Source organism: Oryzias melastigma, linkage group LG3 (assembly GCF_002922805.2).
Source record: "Oryzias melastigma strain HK-1 linkage group LG3, ASM292280v2, whole genome shotgun sequence".
NCBI lineage: Eukaryota > Metazoa > Chordata > Actinopteri > Beloniformes > Adrianichthyidae > Oryzias > Oryzias melastigma.
The window spans coordinates 16,906,958-16,931,627 of record NC_050514.1 but is presented as its reverse complement, the minus strand read 5'-3'; the positions used below and the strand labels follow the sequence as shown (position 1 = coordinate 16,931,627).

At 40.6% G+C, this 24,670-nt stretch overlaps 1 protein-coding gene across 1 annotated transcript in view; it reads left to right on the top strand.

Annotated features, from left to right (window-relative positions):
- The first annotated feature begins 15,253 nt into the window (after positions 1–15,253).
- The window catches only part of lmo1 (LIM domain only 1), a 28,195-nt gene continuing 18,778 nt past the window's right edge, over positions 15,254–24,670 (top strand). Inside the window, exon 1 of the mRNA XM_024295891.2 lies at positions 15,254–16,079. Coding sequence (XP_024151659.1) covers positions 16,058–16,079 — 22 coding nt within the window. The 5' untranslated portion in view covers positions 15,254–16,057. The remainder of the gene's footprint in view (positions 16,080–24,670) is intronic.

The following is a 24,670-nucleotide window of genomic DNA, read 5'->3' as shown; positions in this document are numbered from 1 at the left end:
TGCATAAAAAGCTTGAAAAAAATTAAAATCAAATATTTGAAAAGTTGATCTTGACAAATAGATAAAGTGTTGGTCATAAATAGACAGTGGCATCAAAACAATCACGGCTTTTGCTTAAAATCTCAGCTGTGTGAACATCAGGGAATAGATTAAAGTTGTGAAGAGTTTCAGAAAAAGAAGGAGAACAACTATATGTTTAAATAGTGTAGAAGATGGGCTTCATCCAGATGGGCTGGGGGACAGCTGAGGATGTGAAACGAGCCAGTGACGAGGTCCACTGCCAGGAACAGGAGCACCGAGGAGCCTCCTGGAAACGTAAGTCTCTCCGGCTCTCCCCGGAGAGGGGTGGGAAAGAAGGAACAACATATGAATCACACTGCACCATCAGAGGCATCCAAAATTAATTGAGAAATAAATAAGAAAGAATAGAAGAGAGAAGACGTAGATGAAAATAGAGGACAGAACCTCAGTGCACCATGCTTTCCTCAGCTTCTAAGTTTTCGCAGCCTTTTATGTTAATATGTAGAGAATTTACATATTTTTAGCATATCAAGCATATATTGGAGAAATATGTACATTATAAGTATAATTATTCCCGCCAAACTTCATTCCAGTAGGGGAGCAGAATGTTAAATATTCTCTGATTACTAGTTAGGCTGGCCGAACGCCTGTCCAAAGAGGAATGTTTCAAGGCTAGTTTTGAAGGTAGAAACTGTGCTGGCCTCTCTGACATGAGCTGGGAGCTTATTCCATAGAACAGGGGCTTGATGGCTGAAGGTTCTACCTCCAACTGTACTTTTAGAAATTCTAGGAACTACAAGCAGTCCAGCATTTTGTGAACGAAGTGTTCTGACTGGTTGGTAAGGAACTATGAGATCTCTAATATAGGATGGGGCCACACCATTCAGAGCCTTATAGGTTAACAGGAGAATTTTTAACTTGATTCTAAATTCAACTGGGAGCCAGTGGAGAGAAGTTAACACCGGAGTGATGTGTTCTCTTCTACTAGTTCCCTCTAACAATCTTGCTGCTGCATTCTGAACAAGCTGAAAACTTTTTAAAGAACTTTTAGGACATACTGCTAATAAGGAGTTACAGGAATCCAGTCTAGATGTAACAAATGCATGGATGATTTTTTTTCAGCATCACTTTTAGATAACATATTTCTGATCCTAGGTATATTGCACAGGTGAAAATTTGCAGTTTTGCAAGCTTGTGATATGTGAGCCTTAAATGATAAATCCTGGTCCAAGTTTCTGACCTTAGAATTGGAGGCAATATTTACGTCATCCAGGGAGACTATCTGATCTGAGAGAGCATCTCTCAGGTGTTTAGCGCCTAGTATATTGACAATGATGATCAAATTCATTTAGATTTGTTGAAGGGAAAAAACAACAAATAAAAAGGAGAAAATGAATGTAATGGGTTTCCAGCTAAAATCTCAACCTCACCCTCAGAACATCTTCCTGATTCACTTTTCTTGATGTCAGAAAAATGGGACAACTTGGACTATAGCTGCACAGGCAGGTACTTGAAACTTGGGACTTCCATGTTGATCTATTTATGTATTACTTTGCTTTAACAAACACGGTCTGCTCTCTATCAGGATGATACTGTGCAACATTTGTGGTAATACAAAGTTACTCAGTTAGTCAGGGATGTTCAAGCTTTTGGCAAAGAACACCACATTAAGAAGACTAGTAAAGATTTCTGATACAGAAATATGTTTATGAAAAAAGCAGTTAGGCTAAGCTCGAACCATAGTTGAATAATTCAATCCTAATGTTGGTTAGGGCCAGACTGTGCTAAACTACCATTCTACCAGGTGGACAACAGGGTGGAAGAAAGTTGGCAAAATTGTCCAGAATGCTGAGAAACAATCATCCACAGCCTTAAAGGCTAAAAAATGATTGAGATTTGCTAAGAAGGAAAGGGTTGATATTTAGCTATTTAGTAGGGCTGTGAATATTAACGAGTCAACACACAGGATTAATCAAAAAGAATTAACGCGTTAAGGTTTATTATCGCAAATTAATAAAAAAAAAAAACAGTCCTTCACCTTAACCCGGGGGTTTAGGCTTCTACAGCGTGCGTTAAAACTTTTCATTGGGTGTTACCTTACTTATACCATGGTCACTTACAAAATAAATAAATATTCAATCAAATTTAAGTACTTTATTTTTGCTTTTTTTTTTTTTTGGTTTAGATCTCTTTTTCGCAAAAAGCAGAATATTTGATCCACTGTCAGGTGCCATATTGTACAAATAAATTTTACCTGGTAAAACATTGTGATTAATCGTAATTAATTACAACACAAAAGTGTGATTAATCAGATTTTTTTTCTATCGATTGACAGCACTAATTAAAAATAAATGTTCTAAATGTAGAGTTTTCTGTGTGATTTCATATTGTGATTATTCACAGATAATGGTTGGCAAATAACTAAAAAAAAATTATTGCGATTAATCGTGTTTAATTTTTTTCCAGGTTTGCGATTAATTCATTGATTGTTTTAATCGATTCCCAGCCCTACTATTTAGCTAATTAGGAGGTTAATGGATTTATTTGTCTACAAGTGGAGGATTTAGATTTGGAGCAAAGACAGATGGCTTTGACCCGCCCATTGCAGCGACTGCGTCTTAACCGCAGGCTTTTTCAAACATCCACTTTTCATCTGCTCCTGATTCTTTTCTTATTTGAATACATGATCAGAAACATGGTTTTAATCTAAATGTATTTTATATATGTCCTCCATCATGAGAAAAATGATATAACGTGATACCACGCTCATGGCTTTGTTTACACTCTCTCCCGCTAGCAACAAGCAGCTCTCACGCCCAAGCTGACATTAGCAAAGTTATAAAAAAGCGGTGAGCAAAATCGGAGCTGTCCGCTTTAGAGTATTGAGTCGGATGGCAGCTCAAACAAGGAACATAAAGATGTTATGATATATTTGTCTGTAAGTGAAGGATTTAGAATTGGAGTAGAGAAAGACGGTTTAGGCCCGCCCTGCGTCATAACCCTGAGCTTTTTCAAACATCTGGTTTTTACCTACTCCTGATCCTTTGTGATTTGAATAAAGAAATATTCAGAAACATGGTTTTAACCTTTAAATTATTTTCTAAATGTCATGTTAAAAACACCAAAAACACGATTTTCACTAGAGTGGGTCTTTAAAGAGTTTAGTATTAACTTGGAAGAAAAAAAAAAGTGTGAGCATCTTTTCCACCAGATGTAGTTGACCATTTTTCTTTATGAAATATCAATATCTTTATTTAGAATAACAAACATTTTTGTCTTTTTTTCTGTTGGACTCCTTACTTTTTAATACTTTACCATCAATTGTAACCCTACCCTTTTTTAATGTACATTTTTGTTGCATATTGTCAGGTTTTAGGTGTGTGTGTATTTGTGTTTATGAGTGTATTCCTGACACACTCTGGAGATGTACAATTTCTAATTATTGCCATGTGTTAGCCATCTTACAGATTTCTACATTAAAAGCACTTTGACTTTGGATAAAGTGAGACATACTCAAACATCTATCTGATTATCCTAAAACCTTCAATAGTCCTTCTGTGGAGGAGAAAACAAGAATGTGACACGTTGTCAGACGGAGACAGCGTCACAGGTAAATGTTTGCCTTCTTTAATGGTTCATTTTGCTTAATTTCAAATGGAAGGGCTTCACTGGAACAATTTCCTGTCCATAATTAAAATTTCATGTTTTTGACGAGCACTTACGGAGCAATCTTAAGGTCGCGGCAAATGCATTTTTGATTTGTTATTTCCTCATCAGAGTAGTTTGTGACACAATATTAATTTCGACACTAAGAGCTCAAATTTATCACGGCCTTTGACCCACACTGCTGACTCATTACCGTTTGTCAAAGAAAGGCTGAATGTTTTTGACAACCCGGCACAGCCGAGGAAGATGAGAGGAGGAAAAAGGGTGTTTCTTTTTTTAAAGAAAAAAAAATGCTTTTCCACTATTGAAATGAAGTGAAGGGACATCAAACACTCTTGACTGCGCAACTCTCAGAGGGGAAGACAAGGAAAATTATTTGATGCCATCTGAGGCTCACCAGTGCCGTGGATCACAATCCAGCTTGCTTGACACGCTGGCGATTATTCATGGCACTCAAGCTTATTATTGTGGAGCGAGTGAACAATGGCTTTTTCTTTTGTGGGAAACAAACAGCTAGAAGTTGTAACCTGCGCCAAAACAATGATCCCGTGCATTTCTCTTAGCTCGGAAAACAAGAGAGGGAAGAGGGATTGAAGACATCTGTGTCTCCAGTGGGTGTAATATGACTCGCATAAATATTTGCTATGTGGTCTGAACATACACAAAAACAATTGTGAGGCTCTTGTGAAGCTTGCAGTCATTTCTTCGGTCTACCACAGAGGAAATTTAGTCTTCAAATGACTTTTTACACAAAAAAATGTTGTTTTCCTGAATTACTGCAACTGTAACAGTATTGTTGCTAAAAGAACAACGAAAAAAATGCACTTAAATCTATCTAAATAAGAGTTTTACTGTAAAGTCCCTCTCTAATCTTCTTTTGATTTATTGTAAAATCATTCCCAGTGGTCTTTTAATTATGATTATGCTGTTTTTTGGCAAACTTTTAAAAGAAAGTTGTTTTCTAGGACATAGTTTCTGCAAAGCAGGAGTCGTTCATTAGAAATTTGCCTCTATTTAACTTTAGCTTAAATGAGCGCTATATTGACGCTTTCTAATGTCATCATCACTTTCTGCCAATCAACGGGTGCCAACAGCGACTCCGCCCCAACCGACCCGATCTATTCTTCTATGGACCTACAGTGGATGGGGGCCCTCAAGAGGTACGGGTCAATACTGTGTGATGGGTCCATTTAACAATAGAAACGCTCAAAATACCGGACTGGACCGGTCCATACCATACCGGACCGCTCAGTGGAACAGCTCCTCACAACTTTAGACTTAGCAGTGCCTTAAAAATGGCGACCAACATCAAAAATATCCAGCCGTACGGTTTTGAGCCAGATGCCAGCTCATACAAGCAAAAGAAAGATGTTAATGGATCTATTTATCTGCAATCGGGTGCATTGGAAAGGAACAAAACAAGAAGCTTAATTTAAAGGGGCCATACCAGGATTTTCTTAAGTCTTTCAGAGTGAACTATACTCATCTAAATTGGCATATATTACCTTTGGAACACTAAAAAACGAATTACTTTGCACTCTTTTTATACTTGGAAGTAAAACGACTGGATCTCTGAGGCACCACCTTTCACTCCCTGAGGGTGCCGGCCAATTCATGACATCATCCTAGAGCCAGCGTATCACCCCCGAAAAAATAAAGGGATTTTTTTTTTTTTTATTAATTTTTTTAATTTTTATGTAGGCCTACAAACAGTGCAGCTTGGGTGTTTATCGCCAAAATTTGGCACAGACAGACGGGTGACGGCTAATAGGGTAATTTTACGGTGAAATTCGGTCAAAAAATGCAGACAACACCAGATGAACATTTCAGGATTTATTGAAATGATGAAATGTAATCTCCATATCAAAAATCCTCTTTGCTTTCATGCGATCCATTTACCTTTCTGCCGTTGCTCAATAATCCGCGTTTAAACAGTTCTCTCAACTTGTCACTCTCTTTTTCCACCAGGAAATAGCCTGCTCCCTTCCTCCAGCCATCTTCCCGATTTCTCACCAGCCCATAAGCTCCTATGCCCCCACACAAAGTTTGAACGCTAATCCAAATGAGCGCTTCTTGGCCATCTGCGCAGCCGTCGTCTGCTGTGCATGAGCCGGAGGGGGGCGGGAGTGCTCTCAAAGCTAGCTGATCACTCTTCCTGAAAAGGAGTGTCTGACGTTGTGACATCAGCACGTGAGGACACGCTCGTTTTCGTGGGTATGGGAGGTGCTGCTGTTAAGAGTGCAGGAAACCTCTGAAATGCGTGAATGGATAAAAATGCCGCTTTGGGGTTCTTTATAGTATGAAATGAACAGAACTATACATTTAAAAGCTGAAAAAATAGATTTTTCATGGTTGCTCCTCTAAGTCCACCAATTGTAGATTTTACTTGACAACTACAAGCGTTTCCAAACTGCATTTTTCATCTGCTCCTGATTCACAATTTGACTAAAGAAACACTCAGAAATGCAATTTGAGCTTATTTTTTGAGAAAAATGACACAAAAACATGTTAAAAAACACCAAAAACACAATTGTCAATGGAGTGGGTCTTTAAACATTTAGCCTTCTAAAAAAGACAGCAAACTGAAAGGCTGACGTTTACAAAAGACGTAAATCCCATCTCTTTGTCTTTAGAGAGCCAATGCGAGGCCTTTCTGCGCATTCGTGCTTACTCTCCCACATAGCTTGTGTTTTACCATCGCACACATCCATCACTGTGTCCCCGAATCATATCAATACTTGCCCATTTCCCCATTTGAGGAGATCAATTCATTTAAAAGGAACCACAGCCACTCATCCGTTTTAGAGATTAGTGCTTATATTGGCCAGTCGTCTGATGGAGGGTTGAAGGTTCATTAAGTCAATGGAATCCTTGATCAATAGGCAAAGTTTAAGTTCGGGCTTTCATGGCAGACTCTGCTACATATTTAGTTACACACAGGAGCCACCAGACAGCCTCACTCTCTTTTTATTGCAGCTAATTCTGCATCTATGCATTTTATCTTTGCGAAGGCTGATCTTACAAAAAAAAAAACAGGGTACTTGACACTAACGTTAATGAAACATTCTCAAAAAAAAAAAAATGCTTTGACAAAAATGTGTTATAATCTTCCTGCTTCTGAAGAGATCTTGAGCCAAGTAGAAAAGAAAATTCATTTCTCTTTCATCCTTTAAGTTTCAACACATTTTAGGATTTGAATTCACAGAGTATTCGGAGATGGAGTGTGACAGCACTCAAACCTTGAAGTGCTGTATGAATTTTAGAGAAGTCACCATCCGTTTCAGGTTGTATGTAAATGCAGGGGCTGAGGTTTCAGTGATGTCCAGTGTGTCCCTCTCCAGCCAAACCACAGGCCATGTGCTGGCTGTGATTCTTAAGTGTCACTTGTGTCCACCTGAATTATTGTTTGCGCGTAATGCAGGGGAAGAACTGGGATGCAATGAGAAGTGGTTGTGTCCTCTGATTGATTGTTAAGTGTTGTCCAGGACCCCATTGCCAGGCTCCACTTAACGGCCTGCACAGAAAGCAATCAGCGGTTGTTACTGAGGGTCTCGTGGGGGATGGCCCCGTTCATGATTGATCTTCAGTGGATCTCTAAAAGACGTCTAAGAGAGCTGGGTTTCACTAGAGTGGTGTTCAGGTCAGAGACAATGCCCTCTAACTGGAGTGTGACATATCACACGCGAAAAGTTCCTTTAACTTGACATGAATAAAACTCTAAATTTCCTCACGTGCAGATTAGAAAGTTTGTTCCACATGGGATGCTGTTTTTTTAATTGCCATGACAAATTGTGTTCATTTGCATACATCAATTTCCTGCTTTGTTAAGTGCATGAGGATGTGGACTGTAGTCGAACAGCAAACCCCAGCGGATGTGTCGAATGTCTCCAAGTGCTACCTGAACACTCGCACACTCGCCTCCTGGAGTGCCCACAGTGGAGCTGTTGGCTCTCCGGTGGTGTGTCAATGTGCTCAGTGACCAAAACGTCTAGTGTTAGTCTCATTACAGCGGGATCAAAGGGACATGAGCTTCATAGCAGCGGGGGCTCTCTTCAGCCCCCCGAGAAGCCGCTCCTCCTCTAATCTCAAAGGTCACATTTAGTCATTCAAATATAAAACAGCATCACATCACTCACAACCCATGCGGCCAGCTCCCGTCTCCTCCGGAGCCCAGACTCAAAGGAACAAGAAAAAGGAATAAAAAAGTCTTGGAATCTGTGTATTTGTACCCTAAATTGCTTCTTTTGTGTTCAGCCGTATTTAGTTCTCTTTTAAATTCATAAAAGCAGCTGTTTATTGCTTTAATTTTAAATTACAAAACAAGGTTTTTGATGCAGATGAAGCCATCATCTTATTCCCTCCTTAGGTATAAGTCATAGTATCTGAAAGGTAGTATTTCTAAAAACACTTTACATGAGTGACAATGTAAAACCATCTACTGCACTGCAGTTCAGCTTCAGACAAAATAATAACATTTCATGGATGCAGAGGCGGACAGGCATTTACACACAAACCAACGGGGAAATCCCGCCGCTTCCTTGATGAAGTAGGTTTAAAAATGAAGTAGTCTCTTCACTAAGTAACCACTAACTGACTTGAAACACTGCATGTAATGTAAAATACTACTTCAAAACTACATGTAATGGTGGATTAAAGATGTTGTAAAGTTGAAATAACTTCAAAGTGACTCATGTTTGAGAAACAGTTGAAGGGATGACAGAAGTTAGTTTGGATCCTAAATTCTCTAAAAAACTAATTACTTTTATAATGTTTTTACTTGATTACTTTGGGAGACATGGAGTGTATTTTTAGAATATTTTTACTATATGCGATTTTCATTGGAGTGGGTCTTAAAACATTCACTACAATTAAACTTAAAACTGAATTTCTGAGCATTTCTTCATTCAAATGATTGTAAATCAGGAGCAGACTGTAAAATGCTGTTCGATAAAGCTTGATGGTGTGACATAGAAGCTACAATATTCTGTTGCATCCACTTACAAAAAAATAGATCCATGTATGTTTTTCTTTTCCTTGTCGAGGATCTGGCTCAAACCTGTATGTCTGGATAACTCTGATACTGACCAGCAATTATTTTATACCGCTAATGTTAGCTTGGAGTTGTGAGGGCTGTAAAGTAGTGGGAGAGAATGTAGAATGTGCAATAAAGATTATAAAAAAAAATAAAAATAGAGGGAGAGAATGTAAAGAAAGGGATGATGGGAAGTGTTGGCAGGCTTACACCTTGTCAAAGTCCCGCCCACAACTCAAAGGTGAATTTCTGACACTTTGCAGAGGCTATGCTCTGGAAAATTATACCAATTTTGCCTAAAAAAACAGCATAATCATAATTAAAAGACCACAAGAAAAGCTTTTAAAATAAATCAGAAGATGATCGAGGTTGGTCTTCAAAGCTTTGATTATGTGTTTTTCTAAATGTTAGGAGAGAGGGACGAACACAAAAGCAGGCAACTTTTTGCTATTAAAATCCCACCAGTGACTGCAGTCATGAAATTTAGTCCTCGTTTCTTTTAACTGACACGGTGAATGGGCGATGACGGTGGCAGCTAATAACACCGCAGTGCCAAAAGCAGTTCCTCGGGATCCGAGCAGCTGTTCTGCAGTCTATATTGGCCTGTTCTTCAAGTGGAGGAAAAAAAAGAGCAACCTAGATGAGAATTTTGTGCTTCAGTGGCTATTGAAAGATGAGGCAATAAACTGCTAAACTTGAGTAATCACACAGTCCCCCAGGAATTCCTCAAATGGGGATGGTCAAAAACCTTGAAATTTGAGCCTGGCGCACACATCCCGAGCTTTAACATTTGATGAGATTCATTATTGCGGAGAGCTGAATACAAGTGTCTTCTAATTACAGGGCCTACCATTATAAGTTCCTGCCCGTGTGCATTTCCATGCCAGAATGTCAATGGGATTAAAATCTCAATTCATTCCAGTCAATTCTCCTGTAACAAGATTTCATTAAAAGCAGGCAGGGAGGAAAAATGGACCTGAAAACGCTCAAACAGCTGGACAATAAATTATAAAGATGTGCTTTCTGCTAACTGAACACACCTTCCACTTGCCAATGCATTATTATTTAATGTTCAAAGGAGTTGGTTTTATGTAAATTGCAGTCTTCTATTCTTTTCAGAGTCTCCATCTCAATGCCAGGTACTTCCAAAGCAAGCAAAGGGGGGGAGATTATGCAAAGCAATTAACATGTGAAAATAACGTATTAATATACTGTCTCTGAACTGTATCCAATCAGTTCCTTTTCACTGGCGTGTGTACAAAACAATTAAAATTAAATTTATACTGCTCTTCCTTAACATATTCTGCAGGAAATGGAATCAGCGAGCAAACGCTGACAAAAGTTTTACAGGCCTCCCTTAAAGGCACACTGACTTGAAGAATATTTATAAGGAGTCATGCTAATAAATTCCAGCCTTTGTTTCTCCCTAATGATGTGTGCATCTGAGACAAAGCACTGAAATCCATAGCAGTAGCCAGGTGCTAATGAATGGCTTACATTATGCTGTCCACTAATTACAGCTGCACCATAAATAAAGCTCAAGACAATCAATTAGTAGTAGGTGTGTGTTTGTTAGTCGCGGGCAGCGCGCTCCTGCAGGCCAGAGCTTTGGGAAAAACAAAGCTTCCAGCGAGTGAAAGACGGGACGAGTACGAACCTTGTAGAGATTACACAGGAAATGGTGCAAAAAAAGTTCTTCCTACAGACTTAAACAAAGAAATCTTCCAGTAGGTTGTCATAGAAAGACTTTCTTCTCCAGCTCACACAAAGCTCTGCTGATTTCCCAAACACACGACTGACTGACTGACTGACTGACGCATTTGAACCAGAAAAACTGCATTAACACTGCACTAACCGAATGATCCCAGCATTATGTGTCTTCTGGTCTGGGCTATCTGCGTAGCTGGATGCATAATTTGAGCATTAATGTAATTTACATTTTAACACAGTCCCAAAAGTAAACTGATTAGTTGATAGTTATCTACTAATGTGCCAAGAGGCCCCTGCATGTCACTTGCATCCAGGCAGAGGGACAGGATTACACATGACAAGGCCGGCCTTGCAGGAGCACAGACAAAGAGACAATGCCTGCCAGAAGGACAGACAAGGGAGGACGAGACCGTGTGCACACACACACACACACACACTGGAGGCCGGGCACGGTGTCTAGCATCAAGTCTTTTGAGGAAAACGGGCTTCGTTTAGGTCTGCAAGTGGAACCAGGCTGTCAAACAGGATCTATCTTTTCCCCTTTATTTTCAAGGGCCTTAAAAAAAAAAACATGATAAGGAGTGAGAACTGTAGCAATAAAAGTAGGGCGCACAACGATTTGTGTTTTGTGTAGCTACAGTTTTAAGGCAAATCAAGCAGTACATATGAAATTGTGCTCTGTTTCAAAGGCAGCTCTGCGTTAATCAATTTAAAATTCTAATTAGAAACCTTAAAGTATTTCTGGGAAATTAAATGTCTTTTATCTCTGTCCCAGCAGAGTTTCATCTTTTTTCGCAGGACAAATCATTGTCCCAGCAGATGATAGGGGCGCTTTCAAAAAAAAAAAAAAAAAACTGTGCAACAGAGTTGCAGTCCCATGATGCAACGTTCCCAGTGGTTACATCTGCTCCATTCTTTCATCTTTCCCCATTGTTAGGTAGAAGCTGTCACATTAGGAGGAGAATCGTGGCTCCTTCCCACCCCCAAGTACCCCTTCTTCCCATTCCAGCAGTTGGCAGGGTGGCAGGCCCATACAAAGGAGCGTGCACCGAGAGCGCAGAGGGGAGCACCGTTAGAGGAAAAACAGTTTGGGAATTAAGGTCATTAATTTTCCACTTTCAAGGGCTGCCACACAGATGGAGATAAAGTCAGCATAAATATTCTGCCGAAGTTTCTCCTGTTTTTCTCCTCTCCCCATTTTCATCGGCAGCCCATTTATCTCCATGCTGTCAATTAGTGGCGAAAGCAAAGAACTAATTAGGAACTGTGCAATTTTAATTAGCTGTTTTGATAATTAAACTAATTGGTTCCCTTGTGTTTCTGCAATGTGTGCTACGAACTTTTTGATATCTGGGCAGCAGATTTCCTATCCGCTGGTTAATTAGTCACTTTTGCATTAAAAAGGAGCCTTCCTTAATAGCCTTAATTTGCAGTTGAAAAGAGAATCTACCATCAATAATTTGTGTAATTGGTAACCGTTTGATTGTAATTTAGAGGCACGGCCGGACAGCTCGGCATGTCTAATTCCTAATGACTAGGATTAAAGTTGGATTAACTGTTTGGGAAAGGGATTCACTCTCCCTTCTCCCCCTCTCGCCAAATGACACCTTGCCTACATTTGATTGGTCATGAAATTCAAATTGACGAGGTGAACAGCAGGGCTTATGCAGGTTTCATTACTGCCTATATGGTGAGCCTGTCAGGTTACATCAAAAATTCAGATTTTTTTTTTTTTTTCCGCCCACCATCCGAAGAACGAGCAGCGAGAATGAAAAGTGGTTACAACTTATCGTGTGATGTGCTAAATCTCTGCTATCAAAGCCATTTGTGTACAGGGAAAATAGCAAAGACCTGCCACTAGGAGGAGCAAAGCTTTGAGTCTCAGTGCAACAGCAGGCTCACAGCAATGCCTGATAAACTCTATAAAGATAAACCACTATATGTAACTTTTTTTTTTTTTTTTTACAGGAACAAGGAGGAAGATCACAGCAATGTTTGCAGGTGTCAGCATGATGCCAGAATGCATTAAAATATTGCAGGGAGAAATTGAATAAAAGCATCCCACTCAGCATCTATCAGACATCGCCTCTATACTTTTACAACACGCAGCTTCATCAGGATTCTGATTAAAAAGCACCATTCATCCCACTTAGCCAGAATACAATTAAGGGACATGGCTTTAAAAGCCCAGCCCTGAAGTCTCTCCCCATCCCACATAAAAGGAGCACTCTCCCATGAGCTTTGCCTGTAAATATCATGTTTGATATGAGGTTTTAATCTGCTTAGCCATTCTGAACTATAGAATGGGCTCATCCTCTTGCTGAAACCCCTGTCCAATGGCTGTGCGCCTGAGGACCGAAAGGAACACAACACAAGTGCGCTATCTGATTAGGTGGGGTTAATTACAGAGCACTGTTTTGTAGTGGCTGCATTTGAGAGCTGCCCATAAATAGATGGGCCGAGCTAATGCATGCTCAGAAATGAATTCTAATTAAACAGTGTATCAGAGAACCGCACTCTGGGGCTCGGTTCGAGTATTCAACGCTGACCCAGATGTTGGGCGTGGAGTGGGAAAGTGTGCGCGCCCGAGACAATCGGAGAGTCTTAGAGGTGCACCGTGACCCGCCACGCAGAGAAACCACCTGTGTTACAGATACAGCAGATTATGCTCGCCGTCTAATGCAGAACATTAATCTGATTCTCATTTGAAGAACAGTAGGACTCTAAAAACCTGTTTTATTAGAGATGACGCAACTGCTGCTAGCTTAACGCACCAATCTGTTATTACACATGGTTACGTCCCCAATGGCAAACCTGCCTCGGGTCTGGGGGATAAAATACAGAAGGGGACAACAACTAAAACTGGACACCTATCAGAATAAAAGGAACACAGTTTATTAAATAAACAAAACCTTGTGTCCTAAAAGAAAGAACAAAAATGAAAAAAATAGTTCAAACAAAAAGGGGTTGGAACCTTGACCAAAAAATAAAATAAGTCAGAGAGACTGCTGAGTCAGCAGCTCCCTAGTAAGGGCTGCCTCACCAAAATCTACCTAAAGAAAACAAATAAACAAAGCCCGCAAATCAAGACTACCAAGGACCAACCTCAAAAATAACAAAACCCAGCAGTGTAAGACTGCTGAGGACAAAGAGAGGAAAAAAGAACAAAACCAGCACAACTCAAAGTAAAACCCAAATGCTACCCAGCCTGCTGCTCTGCTCCCTGCCTGCCTCGGTGAGGCCTTCTCTGTCTTAAAGGGAAACCAAACCCTAAATCGTTTTTTTTTTTTTTTTTTGGCTGTTGACCTCTATAAATGGGGCTTTAAAATTGCTATCTGTTGGTCATTGCCAAATTTTTTGACAAACTAAAATAAGCTTGTTTAATTCTTGAAAATATGGTCTAAAAGCGTCTCTGTGCTGCCCCCTACAGGTTGAATCAGGTATTACAGTCATGATCTGCAGCTCCAGTAATGATAACAGTCCTGTTCCCCAGTCCCCCTCCCCCTCTCATTGGATTTTCACATTTCGGCTGTGGGTGGAGTCAGCCTCCAACTCCCCTGTTTGGGTACCCTTTAAGTACTAATTAAGATCATTTGCTCCACCTGCCAGGTGAGCAGAGGGGCAGGGCATGTTGAAAAGGTGCAGCACAGCAGCAGGACGTAACACACACAGGTTTCCACCGAATGGCCTCCACATTCAAATGTCAAATGGCTTTTTGAAGGCATTTTTTCCTTTACTTGTATCGTTTTTTGGAGTTTTTTTTTTTTCCTTTCTGCGTGATTGGATTAATTATGTGTCACTCACTCACTGCTAGAGGTCAACAAACATGCATTTCTCGGCCATAAGTCATCAATCTATGTGACCGTGGAGATGAAAAGTCAAGCATGTCAGCCAGAAAGCTGTACCGAGAGGGATCAGCCCATTGATTTTGGGGCCAACCCAATCTTACCAAAGCTGGCTGCCTTGAGAACTGAAATAATCCATATGTGTACATGCGGCCAGCTGTACATGTTAGATTTGTAATGCAGGATCACGTAAAAAAGTGTTTTTAAAAAGAGTCATAAACATTTAAGCTTTTAATAAAAGTTTTTCATTTCTCCTCAAATTGTTGGATTAGAGGAGCAGTAATGATGATGTGATGAGAGGATGTAATATCTGGTGCAAACTGTAACAGAAGGCAGGGACAGACTGAGCAAGCTCACAGCACAGACAGCCTGCTGGCCACTGACAAACCAGCCTTATTGGAGCTCCACTCCACTCCACTCTCCTAAATGGCTAATCTTTGTTGGATCTCACCCTTAATTGGTTAACAGTCTCCGCAGGGCAAGTAAAAGTGGTGCTATTTAAAGGCTCCGCCATGAAACAGCAACACTTTCATCTTTGGCAATAACAGGCAACAATTATATTACCAGATCCGAAACTGAACCTTCCTTCCATCTCCCCCACTAATCAAAAACCGGGGCCCCATCTGTTGTGCTGTCTCTTTTGAAGCCACTGTTTATCTGCAGCGCGTGTGATAACCGAGTCTGGACGATAATTAACTGCTAAATAACCTCCAATTAGACGCTTGAAATTCTGCAAGGAAAACTACAAGAGGAGAATAAGCGCATTTTTGGTGTTTACTCAAACTGTACCAGGCACCGACGGAGCGGCGCGCTCTGCTGCTTCTCCTGGTCTGTGGCGCACGCGTGCCCGAGCTGGCGCGCGCGCGCCCCCATCCGAGCCCGGGACGCACGCGCGCGCACTCACTTTCCCTTAGCTGTGCTTTTGTGTTTTGTCAGAATTAATGAGAAAAGTTCCCTTGCCCTAGGGGTAATTAGTGTCCTTGGAGTTAAATAAGCTAATACTTAGACACCTCTGGCACAAGCAATTATGTTTGTGTATTGAATAATTGATTCAAAGAGGGGGGAAGGGCTGCTAATCAGATCTGAGCATAATGAATTGATTTAATTAACAGGGGAATCCGAGGCTCTGTGGAAGCGGCGCGCATTTATTCAGGAGCAGCAGAGGCGAGCGCGCCACACAAACTGGAAGAGAGGCGGCGCAAGTTTGCTTTTAGCAGTTGTCAGATTTGCAATTGGATTTGTTTGAATATAGTTGCTGTTTGGGAGCAAATGAGAGCGAGAAAGGGAGAACATTAACAGCGAGGAGGAGAGAGCGCAGCCGTTCAGTCTGAGACTCCGCCGTGCCTGCCCGCCTGCCTGCGTGCGTGCGTGCGCTCTCTTCCACAGATACTCCACATTTACGTCGCTGCTTTTTGTTGGGTTTTTCCTTGTTTTGATGCTTTTTTATACACATATATTCCCTTCGCATGGAATCCAGGAGGAGCATTGAGCGCGCGGCGATCGTGATTCCTCCGCTCCAGCCCGGACAGCGGCTCCTCGTCGTGTTTATCGCCGCATTCCGCCTATGAAATATTGTTATTGATAGGAGGAGGAGGTGGAGGTGGAGGGGGGAAACGTTCAGAAGCCAATTCGTCTTTCCAGTTTTTTTTTTCTCGCGCTGATCGAGGCGTAGCCTTAGTCAGCCGCGCGTTTCAAAGCCATTTCCAGGAGCGGAGCGCAGCGGAGCAGCCTGCTGGAGCCGAGGACGGATCGCCCGGGGAAGGACTCCTCGTTCCTCAGGACGATGGTGTTGGACAAGGAAGAGGGTGAGTAACATCCTACAGCAGCAGCCAGGGCAGCAAGAATCCTAAAAACCACATTTCCACCTTATTCTGTGTTCGCGAGCAGCCTTCAGAGCCAGAGATGTGAATGTTGTGCGGATGCTAGTGGAAGTTACCCCCTAAAACCTCCATCACAGCCCCTAAAAATGCAGTTTCCTTGTTCATTTCGACTCGATTTGTGCGTTTTTGATGCGTAATCAGGAGTTTGGATGGACTCACTCCACACACTGCGTGCGTGTGGCTCCTCTAAGTGCTTTTCTCCTTTTTTTTCTTCTTCTCTTCTGTGAAGTTGGCGAGGCAGCCTTTTTTGACATCACCGCGGGATGGGAGATGACAGCAGAGTGCTTTTAGCTTGATTGCAAATTATGGATAGCGCCGCGCGTTCGCTCACTTTCCATCAAAATAGGCCTACTTGCATTTCTTATCTATTTCAATGTATTTAGGTTAATGGGTGAGGCAATCTAATTAATTTTAATTTAAATCAAACTCAAATTGACGTCCCATTTGGTATCAAACTGATGCTCAGATGTGCAGTGGTCTGATTGAAGAGTTGTTCTTCACTTTCTATGTCCACCTGCTGACATTTTCACAGTGACAGCATGTGTAGATCATCTCTTTTTTTGGAATAAAAAACTGTTCAGGTCTCCTCCTCCATCCAATGGAGTTTTTAAAAGCCATTATGTATGACAGAAAATGGATATTTCATTTGTTGTAGTGCCACATCCTTTCACTTACATGTCTAAAAACCAATAAAAAATATTTGTGACAGGCTGTCTGGCTCCAGCCGCTAATACAAATGAACTCAACTGTAAATTTCTTCCTCTGGACGTCTGTCTCTCTAAAAGTTCTCCCATATGATTCATGATTCAGATTGCTTTTAACAGTTATTGGCTAAGCAATATGGTAAATGTACAAGGTGATGCAAATGGCATTAGTGGGAAAGGATGCACAGGAGCATGTAATGCAGTCAATACTACATTAACTACTGATGCCCAATTACAGAACCAGGGAGAGAGGCTTTTAGGAGCATTAGGACTTGCAGAAAAGCTGAGATCACCTGCTGCTCATTGCCTAAAAGCTTCACCCTTTATTTGCTGGGTCCAACCCGCAGCTCCAGCGTTTTGGCCAGGTTGGCTCTGGTCTCTTACGCTGCTGTGCCTCTTAACGTTTATTGGCTCTAAAGTTATAGGCTTGTCAATTCAACCCTCTTGTCTAATGTATCCTCTAAGTGCCCGCACAAAGTGATGTGTGCATGCAGCGAGAGAGGTTTGGTTGGTGTTTTGGGGTCTTTTTGTTTTTTTTTTTTGTCCAGATTGATTATGCCTGTGTGGGTTTGCATGAGTACCTTAAGTGTTAATGCTGTGACCCTCTCAGAGGCAGATCATCTGGGTGTTTGAATAGGATGGAAGCAAAAACAGCGGTGCTGTCTGTTCTAGGCAGACTCTATTTGAAGTCTGACTTTCAGAAGCCTGCAACAGCGTGCGCTGCAGAAGCCATTACAGCAGACAAATCTGTGACACCTTATCATAGCTCCTTTGAGAAAACATAACATTTGAAACAGACAGTTTTAATCTTCATAGCTCGCCTAAAGGATGGGGTGTTTGTTTTGGAAAACTGGCACCTGAGCTACTCACTCTTCTTTTTTTTTGTAAATGATTAGCTTAACAGGAAGTGAAGCAACCTAAAATGCAAGTTATTAATGAACATGTGGTGAAATTTTCTGCGTCAACATTTTACTTCACCAGTTTCCAATTTGTGACTAATTTGGGAAAAGCAACAACTCAGCCATTTTCTCTTTTTTACTGCAGGGAAAGAAAGTGAGTTCACGCTAAAGGCATATTTTTGATGAACATTAACAGAAATCTCTTTGAGTAAGAAAAAAAAAACTAACTAACTCCTGCTAAATTCTTGGCCACATTCGCTGCTGCATTGAAGAGCCCATTATCGCCCTGTCCAGTAGAGTTTGTACATTCATAAGGCATGTGATTGAAAAGCAATGCTCCAGATGAACACAGACTGGCGATCTGTCAGCTGCTGTAATAAAACTTGGGCTTCAGGCTGCAATTTTTATTTTGAAATAATAAGAACTGCTTCATTCTTTACCAGTGTTACCATGGTAATACTGTCTTGTAGCAATCTTATATTGATTTAGAAAATGGACAGTAATATTTCTTTTCTGTTATTTGGTTTCTGAGGGTTGATTTCTAATTTCCAGCTGGAGATTATTTTTTTATATGTTCCTTAAGTCTTTTCACTTTTACAAAAGAATGCAATTTGCTCTCTTGCCATTTTCCCCAGCTTATTGGTTTGCTCCTACCTCAAAATTAAACTTTCCCATTTCAAATATTGAAATTACATCTGGCTTTTATGCTCTAGGCCTTGAACAATATTACAAACACATTTCCATGTAGGATTTTTCTGAAGTAAACAAAAAAAAATGTCATTAAGCTTTGGAGGCACCTGCTCTGCCACAAAGCAGAGTTTGTCTGGGAGATGGTTATACGTGCAACCTTCACACATCCCAGCATGAGTCCTGAGTGTTTGATTTCTTCTAATCTGAGTCTATAATCTCCCAAATGGAGAATTCACACTAGAGAAAAATTCCTCTGTCGCCACTAAACCTCTAGATTCCTATCGGCCGTGATCGTTTCACATTCATGAGTGTGGGAGATGTGTATCATTTCCACCATCTAAGTGGAATTCAAAGGGACTGAATTGAGATTTAAGAGGCGCGTGTTAGCGAGCGCGCCCACCTGCCTTCCATGTAAATGGCTGCACTCATCAGTGCGCCGCACAAACTCAATTATGCACTCTTCAGCTGTAAGAGCATCCCTTTTATTACTGCTAGAGGCCACATCCTCGCCGTGTTATACACATTCCTGCAACAAGAGGAGCGTCCACAACCTGCAGCACAGGGAGCAGAAGATCCCCCCACTGTAGCATTCCACACCCCGACCACAAACGTCACCCTCAACATTCTCTTGATCCATACGAAAACACCTTTAGGGAAATATTTGCTTTGAAACTTTTGTTTGAGACTAAAAACGATTTAATATAGTTTGTGATGAGCTGAGAGTTTTTACAAACAAAATACACATATTTTCCTTTTTTTTCAGTACGAATTAGCCTGTTTTCAAACTCGATGCATATTCATGAGTTGATGTTGCAGCAAAAGGAAGGCAATGCATGAAAAATGTCTTAAAATAAACTTTCTTTGACGTTTTTTCTCCCACTGGTTAACTTTATGTATATTCTGACTATAGATTAAACTGAATCTAATCACCTTAATGCTTTTTAGATAGTTGGAGGAAAGAAAAAGTAAAAGACGGCACTGAAAACCTGATAAAGTTAGGGGATTTCAGCAACCATGGCGGTTACAATAAATTGTCATCTCCTGCAGATCTTCTTTCATCACAGAGGAAGTTTCAGTATCTGACAGTTCACTATTTGTGCACAAACTCAAGTCATCCCTTAAAGAATATTTCTTTAAAATAGATTTGTCTTCAAGTTTGGGTTAGAAAATAACTCCAGTTTTTGGTCTGCAAGTATGAAGTGATGATAAAAAATGGGAGGAAATACAAAATACTTTAAAGAGACAGCGACGGACCAAGATGACACACTCAGATGAAAATCGTGTTTTGAACATGTTCTTGTTGCATTTTTCTCATGATGGTGGAGATATATAAAACAATTCAAGATTAAAACTGCATTTATGAATATTTCTTTATTCAGAAAGTGTTGGATCAGGAGCAAGCAAAAACACGCAGTTTGAAAAAGTTCTGGTTTGTGCCAAAGTGTCTCTTCTCCACTACAATTCTGAATCCTGAACTTGCAGACAAATACATCCATTAATGTCTTCATTTTCCTCGTCTGAGCTGACATCTGACTCAAAACTGTAAAGCTGGATAGCTCTGATATTACTTGCTATGCTAACGTTAGCTTGAAGTTGTGAGGTGCTATAAGCTAACAGAGTCCTGCTCATAACCTTAAGACGATTTCTAACAAAGTACTGCCACTCTGCAGAAAACAGGTGTTATAAAACAACACAGGTTTTGAGATTTTTGGCTAAAAACTGCATAATCAAAATTAAAATCCACTGGAAACAATTTTACAATATATCAAAATATAGTTGGCATGGGAGTTTAAAGGGAAATTGTTCATAAGTGTAAGCTGGTGATTACATAACCGACTTATAATGATGTAATTACTCCAAAAGGCCATTTGAAAACTTAACATATATATTTGATTATAGTGATAAATAATTGATGAAAGCTAAATCTGTTTATTACTTCTGTCTCCTTAAAGTTCGAGTGTTTCCTTTCAGAGCTGACAGCACAGAAAGCCAATGCATATAAGAAAACATTTACCTCTTTAGCTGTTGATTTGAGATTTTTGCACATGTCCCTATGTCCATTTTTTAAAACTCCTTTAGCTAACATGTGTTTGAATTCTTTGAGGAGTTTTGTTGTCGTTTGCTGTGGAGTGACAGTGTTGTCCTGACCGCTGCTCTTGTGGATGAAGGAAGCAGCTCAGCCTCCAGAGACTACTGCTGAGGTCAGAACTGTCTCAGAAAAAAAGCTTCACATCCTTTTACTAAAGTTTTTGCTGCTGGGCTCAAAATCCTGCAGCTCCAGTGTCAAAAAGGCAACTTTGACTGATACAGGTTCTTGATCATTTTTACCTAATTGTAGACATCAAACAACTTTTGTTGTTTCTTTTATTTTCACATATGCAGTGTTCAATAAAAATACAGTTGAGCACAAATTAAAAAGACGTTTTTGTTTTCTTGCATCAAAAGAAAACCTAAAAAAACTACTTTATGTTTAGTGTTTGTCATATTGTGTTCTAAGACACAGTTTCTGCAGAGTGGCCGTAGTTCATCAGGAATCTCCTTTTAGGTGTGGGCGGGGCCAATGGCAGGGAGCAACCCCACCCCTACTTCCTATCATCCATTTGTTTACGCCCTCACCATCCAAATATCAGAGTTGTCACAACGGTTTGAATAAAGAAATAAACAGAAGTCCAATTTTAATCTTAATTTTCTGTAAAAATGTCTTCCATCATCCACACCAAAAACACAATTTTCATCATTTTAAGGAAGTATTTCAAATTCTTAACATATTAAATTTATCTTGTTGGAAAAAAAAGGCCTGGGGTGCTTCCTCATAAATACGAGCCACCTCTTATTGGATGACCTTTAGTTTATAAAATCTTAAGTAGCTAATTAAATCCTGTGATTAAAGAAAGTTGTTCTTTGGCCCTCAGGGGCGGCTAGATTAGATTTTTTTTGGTTATTGAAGTTGATGATTTAATCAGTGTTTAAGTGAGATATTTGTTGCTACAGATTTGGAGGCAAATGGCATCTGCCGTGAACTTATAAAGCGTGATTTCATTTCATTCAGGCTGCTGTCTGTGGCTAAACTGCCATTTGGTTTTTGCCAATAACAAGAATTAGTCCTTGAGGAAATAAAGCCCAGTCAATCTTCACATTATGAGCTTCTGTGAAGTGTTAAGGTGAATTCATTACAGCTATATTCATAATGACATATTAAATGCCATCAATAGTATTTCTCTCCGGAGGATTGTTTGGTCCGAGTTTACCCTGCTGCACGACATCACGGCCAATTTTCAGGAAGCCCTCCGCTCTAATTGTACGCCCGCCCGACCACCCTCATTACTTACCCCATCAGGTGTGGGAGTGGGTACTTGAATGACATTAGAGGCCCACGCTGCCAAATAACTGCCCCCCGTGGGGAATTTGCATTATTCAAGATTAAAGAAGCTCACACAGTGCAGCCCAGTATGGGTGTTCCTCCTTTCCCCGTCCATTTCCAACACGCAGAGGAACCCTGAATGGCACACCTGTCTCCTGGCATATCCTTTCAAATAATAAGTGCGGCGTAATTGCCGGGGAGTGGGAAAGATTTGGAACATCACTTCCTGACCTCGTGAGCGACACAAACTTTAGAGGACTACATTTATTCCTCTCCAAATGCATTTTTAATGCCAGCTAAAAAAAAAAAAAAAAAAGAAAAGAAAAGGTGTTGATGGATTTTGTTCTAGGTGGCAGAAAGTGACCATGACAGGTCTAATGGACTTTTTTTTTATTATTTATTAATTGATTTATTTTGATAAGAATCGCGAGGTGACAGATGAGTGCCTCTTTGACAAAATCTTACACTCAAATAATCTGAATAATTGAGGATTTTCTTTTTATGTAGGAAGAACTTAAACTTTTTAAATATTTTTTTCGCTTCAATTATGAAAAAGAGCGGTATCTTAAATGGAAATACTTCAGTCGGCGTTTGTTTTCATGCCTGTTTTTTCTAGTAAACCCAAAAGACAGGCTCCCAAATGTTTAGCGCCGTCTGTCCTCCTCCCCTCGTTCAATCTTATTAAATTATTCTCATTTTCTTTTAACTCAGTATCTGCTTTCGACAGCTTACCTTGCAAAGCTCCAGTCCCAACCTACTACTGAGCAACCAAGTGCTGGAACAAGTCGTCTTCTGTAAAAAAAAAAAAAAAAAAAAAAGAAAAATTTAGGAATCTCTGCCAGTTTCATGTCTTAAAAAAATAGGAGCAATGAATTTAATTAGAAGGCTGTTGCATGTCTGTGATGCATTTCTTTTAATTAACCCCATGTGAATAAATTAAAAATAATAGGGGGCTGCAAAGTGTGGAAAAAAACACCCTAATGAAGTTTTCTGTTAATTGGAATAGAGTCTGCAGCCAAACTACAGTGAGCGGGGAGCACCAGGAGCTAACAATGCCTTCTGTACGCCTCAGAAAAGAACCCAGGGCCTTCGTGCTGACTTCAAGTGTAAGAAATGCACCTCTGACGTGATGGAAATGACCGCGGGCTGAGAGAAAAGGCAGTCCTGTTCCAGGCTGCTCTGCTGAGACTCCCCATGCCGCGCTTGAAGCCGGGCCAGTGTTATTGCAGCCCTAATGCGGCTGACTCATTTGGAGCGGATCAGGAGTAATTATGGTAGGAAAAGTGGCTGCCGACCATGGGGGTCAGGACACTTGTAACATGTGAAAAGAGCAATTATTCCAGAAGACAAAACCCTCCCTTATCCCGGCCAGTGCCAGGGTCAATGCAAGGGACGGCTGGGCTCCGTTTCAGCGGGGCTTATTAGCCGTAGCAAGCTGCAAAGTTTGAGGGAGTGCATCTTGTTAATGAACAGTCCCTGCACCGGTCCTGTCTGCTCTCCCCACTTACTGTGGGTGTTAATTATGTCATAATCATAGCAGGCATGCAGCCCCAGAAATCACCTCACAGACCCCAGCATTCAAACACAGCCATCTGGAAAAGTAACATGCAGTACAGTAATAAAGGAGGCTTTTATAGTAAATTATAAGAGGAAAACACAGTCAGCTTGAAATGTAATATTGACTTTTGGCTTTCGAGAGAGACTGCCCAATTTGAGAGGACGAGTTTATGCACGTGTCTCTTTGTGAGCGTGATCCTGCATATCTGTTTTTTTTCTTTGCTCCTTCCATGCGCTCCGACTTATACCAGGAACATGAATCAGTGGTCTTTGTTTATCATTCACAATCCGCACATCTGGCCGCTTGCAGCTGACATGTGTATTACAGCTGATATTATTACCAGATGTCTTGTTTTTTTTTCTTTTTTTCTTTTTTTCTCTCCTTTTTAGTCTTGGCGACAGAAAAATCGTGTCTGAGTTCAATTGCCGGGATGATGGAAGCGGCATGGAAGGAGCCAATTTCTCGGCACAATAGCAAGACATCTGCATCAGATCTCTATTAACCTTAGCGGAGGAGTCCTTGGCCCCGGGACAATTTTTATTTGGGATTTCCATGGCCGCCGCGTTTACAGTGGAGGCTCAAACACAAAAGACCTGAGGAAATTTGTGCCTCAAGGCTGTAAGCTAATGAGAAAAAAAAACAAAAAAACGTTACAAATCTACTCCATTAAAAACAAATATATTATATTACATATTTGAAGGTTTAGTAATTACAGTGTATCTAACGTGTAACTGATGTTCGTTTGAATTAATAGATGCTTAATAGGTGATAACAACAAGTGCTTCAAAAGCTAAATGCAATTATTTACAGTTGTGTTATTCAGCTCGTTCAGCATGGCGACTTCTTATTTAGTGCAGCTCGGAGCTAAAATTATAAGAGGCCCTGCAGAGAGTCGCCCACCCAGGGTCGACTCACACCTCCCTGAAAGCACCGCCTCCCCTCCCAGCCCGCTATCATAAAGGCTGAGTGATTCTCATCAAGATCCTTCACCCGCCCCCCGTGAACCAGGAAAGTCAGCATCACACCATGGCGTCAGGGCTTTTAATTGATCAAAAGGCATTAAGAAAAACATGGAAGCAGATGTAACTGTTCGCTCCACCATTAAAGGCTGAGTGCCTGCGAGAGTTCCACTGGGAGTCTTTGCGTGCGTTGACAGATACTATAAATTTGCCTACAGAATTTACTTAAAAAAATAGAACAGATGAAAGTATTTCTTCTAAATGATCAGTTTAAGATAGTATGAAATACGTTTTACTGCAGCAGAAGGACTACAGAATCTAAGTGGTAAAGCGTCAGAGTTTGTG